Raw genomic sequence first — 9,990 nt, 5'->3', positions numbered from 1 at the left:
TTCGCTTATGCTCAGCCAAATTCCAAGGAGTAACATGCACCTACATTGAACTCCGAGTTGCTTATATAGAAATGAAGCTTCATGCAAAATTTCAAGTCTAAATATCCATTTGTTCTCGAGATATCATGCGGACACATAGACAGAAATTACATTTTTTCAGTCACTCAAGTGTTAGGCTTTGTTAAAGCTCAGCCAAATAATAACTCTTAGAAGTTTAAAGATTATTACTGACACAAAACTTAACAATAATTTGAGAAAAAGGTAAAATAAGACATGAACGTAAACGTATTGACCATAAATTTAATAGACAACATTAAATTTATAAACAAGATTATCAATGGCCCGCCCCTTTCTGTACATCATATCACAATTTATTATTTGCAGTACAAAATATAGATTTTTGTCAATAAACATACAACTAAACACAAGCCTTATCATAATCCTGGAACAGATGACTAACTAAATGGTCAGTAATCAGACACTTTTTTAAGCTACACTACCTATACCTAGGGAGTAGTAACAGTTGGAATCAATATTTAATCAAATTCTAAGTCTAACTATGGCCTTGTGAACGCCTGCCCTGGCTTCCAAAAGGAGTTTGTACCAATAAAAGTAAATACAAAAAAATGTAATAATTCAAATTAATACTTTTATAGGTTCTTTAAAACAAACCAAGAACATTGAAAGGTATCAAGAACTCGAACATTTATGAATGATGAATAATTTCAATTGCATTTTTAAAACTATACAGGAACAGCAATGATCTTACTAGCTTCTTATCTTCGGAAAGACACTAACTTAGCAAATATGACAGACAAGTTTGTAACCAAAGATACTTTTAAATTTAATTCAATATTTCTTTCTGTCATTGAATAAATTTAAAAATGTATAGAATATAAATATGTATGAATAATTTTCATAAACATCATCTTTTAGAAACTTATTGTTAAAACATTTCAATGTAATTTTAATTTAAAATCATTGAACAATTTTGAACTTATTTGTTGTATTTCAACTGAGACATTAACAACCCTTAAATGTAAAAGAAAATATCTTTATATGACCTTAACAGGAAAATAAATGTTCTAAGATCATATGAACAAATAACAATTCATCCCTGCTAATTTAACCCTTGGCTTACGGATAAGTCCATACCGTCAGAATTGCGTTAAACGTGGCATATGGGATTATCCTTATAGTTTTTTTTAGTTTATTGTGTGTACACGAATAATGCTGCGAATTGGTAGGGATGCGTAATGTATTGATTTATGACCATCTGGAAGTAAATCATTGTGTATCACGTGAAAAATCAATACAAAACCAGTGCTATTCTTATATCAATGTTTCATCCTACGATGCAAAGTGCAGCAAGCATGCGGATATAACCATACATATGGTGCACTCATGTATACAGTGTACAACCGATGGAGTTTAAAAAAATTTGTTGTTTTCTTCCAAGAAATAGAAAACAAATTTAACTTTAACTGCAAAAACAGAACTTTTTAAATCTCCAAATGCACACTAATTGAACTGAGATCACATTTTCTTCCGTGCTTTAAAGGTTAAAATAACACCAAATTGCTTACAATTAACTGTTTGAACTCTGAGCATAAAGCTATAAACCTACAATATCCAATGAAATAATAATTAATTACAGTCATTAACAATGAATAAGTTAATAGCAGAAACAATAACATTCTGTTATCCTCAGTAGCTGATTAAAAAACACGTTGTATTGAAAGTTTATTATTGACAACATTTGACGACAAATGGGACATTTGAAGGAACATTTATTGCTAATTGTTATAATTAAACAAACACCAATCCTCAAGATTGGATTCTATCCTCTTTAGCATGTGTCAAAGTAAAAACACAAGCATATGAAAAAGTAAACATGTCAACATGGTGATAAACACACCAAATCAAAAGTTAACAAAAAAATATCATATATCAGAAAAAACAAACACACCTAAAATCAACACCACATGCAGAGAACATTTATATCCATTGAAGTTTATATTTCACCACGTTCATAAGTTTATATTTTTAGACTGACTTGTTTTAGTATCTGACACCCTGAAGAAGACAATATATTCCAATCTTGAAAACGTGTTTCTTTTATTATAATACATAATGATGACAAATTTGTGGCTGTGATACTATTATCATTCCCTTTAAAAACTAAAGTCATGCTACAGCAGTTACAGATAACGATATCAACATGGTGGCGATAGGAAGAAAGAAACTGATTCTGATGTCAACTGGAAAAAAGAAACTAATATCAAATTAGTGTTAACTGTAAGGAGAGTTATTCACAGATACCAAGATGGATTTATGAGGGTCCTTTTTCAGCTTTTGAAATGCATATTGCTCTCTGCCCTTAAAATGTTTTCACTACTCAACTCATGTAAATTTAAAATGATATTAGTAAAAATAAAAAATACCACAGCAATGTTCTTGGTGATGCAAAAAATTTCAATATAATTCATGAATATGATGAATTCATGAAATGATGGTATTCATGAATATGATGAAAACAAATTAATAAAAGAGCAAAATTTCAAGCATAGAGCACCAAAATATAAGTAATCACAAAACTGAATATCACAAGGACTTTCTACGAATACCCAGGTCAGTCAAGCCCACTAATATTTAATGCCTTCATTTACATATAAATGGATAATCTTTGTCTGCAAACGGGTGTATAAACGATCGTGTTAATTTTAAATTTATTTAATCTTAACTGAATATAAAAATAATATTCAATTAGTTTTACTACTAGTTTAAACCTGTAAGATAAGATTGCCTTATTGAAATTCAATTTATTATTGTAAGATTTATCTTCCAATTAATCAATTTCTTGTTTATATTTTCCATTGAAAATAGATCTAAATAATAACAGTTTGTTGGTAAGAAGACATAGCATGGTTTAAAATTGACATTGTTTCACTACAGCTAGTTCACTGAATGTATAATATACTATATATTATCCATTTAAAATAGAATACTCTGATTAAGCTTCTTATAATAAGGTTATGTTATTTAATTTAATATTTATTAGAATAAGAAACAATAATTTCAGCTGTAGATAATTAATAACAAAGCATTTTTTCATTTACTCATATTTTTTAGCTGTGCTTTAACATTTAATTGAGATATATGGTACACAAACAATATTCTACACTGTTAGGTCTTTTGGGTTCAAATATTTCACATGAATAAAAAGCACCGCAAATTAAGGTAAAGAAAAATAAATATTTTACACAAAAACCTCTATTTAAAGACTTTACTACAACTGGAGACAAATTAGGTTTATTATCACAAATTGCTACGATTAGAGAGGGCAAATACAATGCTACTTAAATAACTCTCAAATCACCAAAATACATACAGCTCATCAAAGTGAAAGTTTTATAGAAACATTTGATAAAATACAGCGGTAATAAATAATCCTATTCATAATTAATACTAGGCACTATATACAATAGAAACATTAAAAGGAAAATAAAACATTGCTCAAAAATATAATTATATTCTACAAATAATCATTCCAGCTTAAGTCAGTTATAAAGGAAAAATAAAATCATGATAATACTAATCACATGGTAAAGGCTTATACTTAAATAAATAAATTCATAGCAACAAGTAAATAGTTTAACTTTTAAAGTTATAAAACTGACGATTCAACAATGTAATAGTTATAATAACATAACAGGAAGTAATGATCATAAAATTTGATGAAATTCAGAATTAATTTTAGTACAGCAAACTAAAATAACAAATGTAAACACTATAACAGCAACAATTCTTAAGTTAAACTTACATTTCAATATTTATATACAAAAAACACCCAACCAAAATGAATCAATTATAAAATAACAATGCCCAAAAAAGCAATAAATAAATTTCATACAAACCCGCCAAAATATACACTATACATTTTTACACAAGTATACAAACTGGCTGTTGCTGTGAAGCCGCAACTAATCCAAAAATCTGGTAACGAGTGCCGGCCCATCGACAGGTCCACTGCGACGGGTCTTGCGGAATGACATGGGAAGGGCTGAAGGGCTTACAGAATTACCTCGCAGGCATCGGCTCAAGGAAATCTAGTTCGATGTTGGTCTCAAGCTCAGCAAGTGACATTGTGGTAAACTTGCCGCCGCTCATGGCCGTAAAGAACGGATGCAGGTCCTTGAGTGAACGGATCGTGCTACCAGGTGGAAGGAGAGGAGAAGGAATCTCTTCCGGCGGCCCTCCAAACTGTACAACAAATTACTTCACTGTTACTGTACATCCATCCATAAGGTATTTATGAAACCTTAAAATTAGTAAGGGAATTCAATACAAAAATATACAATTGACTAGAAACTCAGATTAGTCTACACTAATAACAGCTTTACTCTAATTTTGAAAAGAAAAAATTAAGCACTTAAAAGATAGTTAATTAAATTACTATATTTTTGTGCTTCATTAAAATAAAAATAAAATATTGAACCAACTTTAAAAAATTAAATCTCTATACAAGGTTGTATGAAATAAAAAACCCCTGTTTGAGTTATTCACCAGTTTCTTGGTGCACTATAAAAGTATTACACCGTTTTGGGAGTGCACATAACATTTTAAAAGAACTTTTTTTGCACATTTTCATTATTTTTTTTAACACCCTTAATATATGATAGATATTAAAAACCATGTTTGGAAAGGTGGGTGAATGAGGAATTCAAATTTGGAATCCTGTGTAATTTTAACCAAGACTCAGATGCCATTTACTTCTGATTGAAGTCCAAAGCATATTTTTAAGCAGAGTTCAATAAGAAATGCTTGTCAGAGTCTCTCCTTTGTCCATATAATCTCTTTATGCATCCCAAAAGAGAGTGACCACCAAACAGCTTGTGAATTGTTAGTGCAAGTAACCTGTAATGTTTTTGAGAAACAAAGATTGAAAATCTGTATAGAAGGGGTTCAGTCATAAAACCATGTATTTTTCAATTGTTGTTTTTGGTATTTGTAATGGTATTAAAATGGTACCAAATGGTCTTATTCGTAACAGAACTATTAACTTTTGTTTTATCAATATTACAGTATTATATCAATTTATTAGAACATATTTTAACATATACATATGTAGTATATACATACTATGTTAACATAGTACGTACAAAACAGTAAGTACCTCTAAATCTACCCCCTCCCCCCCAGTATACATAAAATCACGATTTAGAAAATATATTATTCAACATAATTTTCTGATTTCATGACCCTGCCCCCCACCCATTGTGTTCCAGTACTGGAATGTTTATGAGTACAACCCTTCTATACTGCACAAAAGTGTCTTACATTTCCATATGCAAAATTATTTATTGTGTATTAATTAAACTGCTTATCAATGATTATGTTCATAAAGAGTTTATGATTTATTGATGATGACCAACCATCTAAACACAATATTCACCTTGGCATCCATAAGGCGAGCTATACGAGTGACATGTGGGATAAAATCAGCATTGGGCTGGGACAAGGGGGTGTCGCACTGGTTGCTCACAAATGCCCAACGGTACCTAGACAATGTACATGGTTCTAAGATTATTTTGAAAGCATGTAGCTGAACTTATAACTAATAACACAAAAATTATTTGAAATATTAACTTATCAATATTTAATATAAGCCTGACAGAAACCAATTTTTATCTCTTGTCAATACTAAAGTCAATCCAAGAAATAACAAACCAAACTACTTAAAGATACATTTACTCACAGAAAATAAACCAATTACCTTCAACAATTAATTTTAGGATATTCTACCTTCAACAATTAATTTTAGGATATTCAACTTAAACTTTTTATGACGATTAAAATTTTAGACATCTTAATACTTTTAAGAGAGAAACCCATTACTGCAAAAAAGTTCAAATATTATTTTAAAATAAATATTCACTCCAGCACATGGAAAAAGTCTCTCAATATGGTATTTTTGTTTTAAAATAATGAAATTGAAGTAAGGACTTCCATCCCACTTATTTAGCACATTCCGTTATAAATGAAAACTAGTACGTCAAAAATGTGTTCTGTAATGATGTATGGTGTGGTGTATAAACATAATAATGTAATGTAATCGTAAATATCTACAATACTTGCATTGATTCAAACTCTTTCCCTGAGACATTAAAATGTATAACAAATATACCAATTTTTAAAAGGGGAGTAAATATTGTGATCAAAATAATTTCAGACCAAACTTTTATTGGAAGTCTTCTAAAAAGTTGTGAAAAAATTGTTTTTAACAAACTTTTACAATATTGAGATAACTATGATAAATTTAGTTGTAATCGGTTTGGATCTCAAAGGTACAGGTCACCTATGTGTGCTGTGCAAGAATTCACAGAAAAAGTATAGAGTGAACTTAACAATAGAATACATGTCTGTTATTTTGTGGACCTAACTAACAAAGGCTTTTTAAATTATAAATCATAAAACCGTTCTACAGAAACTAGACTTTTATAGAATGCATGACGCACATCTTGATTTCAATAGTAAACAATAGATGCCTTTTCGTCTTCTGCGAAGGCCTCAAACACAGACAATTTGTCTACCCATAATGGAGTGCCACATGGATCTATTATTGATCCTATTCTCTTCCTTGTATATTGATTATAGATAATTTGTCTTTGTTTATGAAACCAAAGACTATCCTACATGCAAATACAGTAATATGTCATAAAAGTGCAGATAAACTAAAAGAAAGAGTGAATACCAATAAGCTTAATGCTTGTTTTATTGCAAATAATTTAATCCTAAATATAAATAAAATTCAAACTATCAGTTTTCATTGCAAACCCTCCTGCTACGGTAACATAAGCACAGCCGCATATTTTTGACGAGTTACTGTCGGCATAACAAGTATTGCCGTATTCCGCTTTGGTGGGTCCCGGAAAAGATATTTAGCTAGGTCCTGTCTTATCCTGCCACCGTTGACACGGTCCTTTCCAAACAGACATGCCCCGGTAAAATTGTCCAAAGGGCCTGCCAACAAGTGTTGGGTGTTGCATGTCCCTACGACTCACATCTGGAACTGTGGCAGGGTATCAGCCGGTAACTGCACTGCCAGGTAGAGCAGCTTGGCAGCAGCCAGCTGCAGCTGTAGCCAGTGAGGGTGGCCGTTAGCGTGGAGACCGTTGTTGCTGTTCACCACCCACGACCAGTCCAGTGCTGACAGCAGGCGGATGTGGGAACTGTACAGAATAGTGACTTTACATCAGAACTGTTCAGTGAAGACAGTCAAACAGACAATAATAATGCATATTGTTCAGTGATGTGTAGCCAATAGCTTTCAGCTGTTAACTATGTTTTTAACTTCAAATTTTTCACTACGCCAATACACATATCACCGTGATTTTATATTTATATTACTTTATAAATACTATTTTATAGAAGACCATCAATAATCTAACCCTCGAATTGAATGTCTGCTCCTGTAATGGCAAACTTTTTCAGCTGTTCATGAACTTTTCATTACACTGTTTATATACTACTGTAAATTCAATCTATATCAGACACATTAAATATATATAAATTCACCACTTCAAAAAAAATAATAAAAAAATCCTCATTATTGTGTTCTAATGTTTTATAACTTTGCACTTCCTTATCATGTACACATAAAAGATTTATATAGGTAACATTAAAATATATAAAAAGAAGAAAAATGTTTACAATGAAGAATGATACACATACTACTATTATTGAAAAAATAAACTTTAAATCTTATGTTTTAGTGGAAAACTTTTTGACAGTACCATATGAAAGGTCATAACACACTAACCAATTTTCATATATAATACATTTTCTACAGAGAAAACACAAAATAGTAGCAACATAATTAATTTTAACATTTTTTCTCCCTATTTTCCCTATCAGTAAATATAACACATAAGCAGTAATTAATTTAATTTTTAACAAAAGAAACACAACATTTTTTAATACAAAGGTTATCTCTGTTTCATGTTCAAACTGTTTTGTTATATACATTACTTTTTTAGGTCTTATAAACAAAAAAGAATTGCTAAATGTTTTGCTAAGCGCTAATTTCGAGAATAGATGGATAAATTTGGTAAATTTTTCTCGTAATATTTATTGAAGTCTGGAGAAGGTTTTTATGAAGAGAACTCCAAGATAACCACAAATTACTCAATCACTTTGTCAGCTGTCAGAAGAAAATATCACCATAACTTACAGAGAAATATTATAGGAAACTTGTAAGTTTTCAACTCATCTACAATATATTTAGCTTTAAAGCAATTTCTTAATTACTAATGTTTTTTCTACTTTTTTTACTCATTTCACAAAATATGCTGGCACATTATTTTTAGCCTTTCTGTAAAACTGATTTACATCACTGAAAATTCAAGCCCATATCATTAATATATATATATATATATACACATACATATACATACATACATATATATACATACATATATATATATATATACATGTATATATATATATATATATATATATATATATATATGACTAAAAATTAATTATTACAGGATTAAAACAATGTATGAACATCAATTTGTAAATTCTTCTAATGTTGTATTGATCACATCTCACTTAAGTTACTTTGTTATAGTTATTCCAATAGGAACTAAACCCTGATAAAATGTGTTGTGTATCATGCCAGAATTCTTGCATATAGGACCCACTACATACAATATGCATGTTTTACAAATTGTCTTGGTACAGAATACATTTGTCAAGAAAATGAAAATGTACTATTTTCAATTGATATACAAGTAACATACAGTAAATAACTTAAAAATAAAAACAAACATTGTAATTTTTTAACATCTATAAAATTATATCCCCAATTACCAGGTTGCTATACTGTAAATAAATTTATAATACACCCTGAAAGATATTTTTGTATTTAAACATTTGTAGTATATGTTTATTCTAAAATATAATGAATAAATTTAAACATAATTTATCACTCATGTAGAAATATTTATTATAAAAACAACTAAAATAATAAAAAGTTGCATATATTTTTAACTGATTGAAAATTAATTATAAAAAACATTAAAACTATACATAAAATATACATTACATTCTCATGATATAAAATGGAAATTAAATGTATATCTATTTCATTCTAGATCAAATATTAGGACAAAGTGAATACCTACAAAATTATTGATCTGAATTCAATGAGCTCTAAATAGTTAAAAGTTACTTTATTTCTGAATAGAGCTCCAGAAAACAAAAAGAAGAAATAGACGTATAGTAAGTAAAAATTCTTAATTACCTGTTAACAAACTATGCATCCTTCTTTTTAAACAGCGTAATGTGAAGATATAAGTTTTTACGATACTAATGTTTACAACCCAGAAACAATTTACATTAATATAATTTATAACAAATAAATAAAACTTGGGTCCAATAATAAATGTTTAGATGTAGCAAACTTTAATATTATTTCAAAAACTATTAATAAACTTTAAGCTATTGTATCTACATTGTAAGATGTATCTACATTCATAATAAAAATAAATGGCATTTCTACCTATGAGACATGTCCTAAAAGTTTCTCAATTTTGTTGCTAACACTCTCTACAGTATCCTTTGAAAAGTAGTGTAACAAAAATAGTCATCTTTCTTGTAGTACTTTTCTCTGCCTAGTTGAATATAATAATATCACCACCAGAAAGGTTACTATCAAACAAAATCAAAATGCATGTTAGTGTAAACCAGCAAACTACAATATTATGTAATCATTAGAAAGAGAATAAGTACCTGTTGTTTCTCCTAGGATCGGCCCGCCACCGCAGATTTAGCAGACACACGCAACAGAAGCAGAAACAGACAAACAGAACGCCCTGTTAGCCAAGCTTCACACGACTTACTGTACTGTACTGTACACAGCTTAACTTTACTCTCCTATAATATTAACCCCTTAACAGTTTGTAATATAATAGAATTAGCAAT

General features: G+C 29.6%; 1 protein-coding gene across 4 annotated transcripts in view; it reads right to left on the bottom strand.

The window, feature by feature from the left end:
• Positions 1-280: 280 nt before the first annotated feature.
• LOC124359412 (protein dopey-1 homolog) overlaps positions 281-9,990 on the bottom strand; it is a 165,103-nt gene continuing 155,393 nt past the window's right edge. For 3 of the 4 annotated variants that reach the window (XM_046812136.1, XM_046812138.1, XM_046812139.1), the window contains 4 exons: positions 9,799-9,810; positions 7,065-7,232; positions 5,456-5,561; positions 281-4,263 (listed from right to left, as the gene is read on the bottom strand). In XM_046812136.1, coding sequence (XP_046668092.1) covers positions 4,081-4,263; positions 5,456-5,561; positions 7,065-7,232; positions 9,799-9,810 — 469 coding nt within the window. In that variant the 3' untranslated portion in view covers positions 281-4,080. The remainder of the gene's footprint in view (positions 4,264-5,455; positions 5,562-7,064; positions 7,233-9,798; positions 9,811-9,990) is intronic. The other variant, XM_046812137.1, reaches the window with a different exon arrangement.

The sequence above is a fragment of the Homalodisca vitripennis genome, chromosome 4, assembly GCF_021130785.1.
Source record: "Homalodisca vitripennis isolate AUS2020 chromosome 4, UT_GWSS_2.1, whole genome shotgun sequence".
In the NCBI taxonomy this organism is placed as follows: Eukaryota; Metazoa; Arthropoda; class Insecta; order Hemiptera; family Cicadellidae; genus Homalodisca; species Homalodisca vitripennis.
This window is presented reverse-complemented; position numbering and strand designations above follow the sequence as displayed.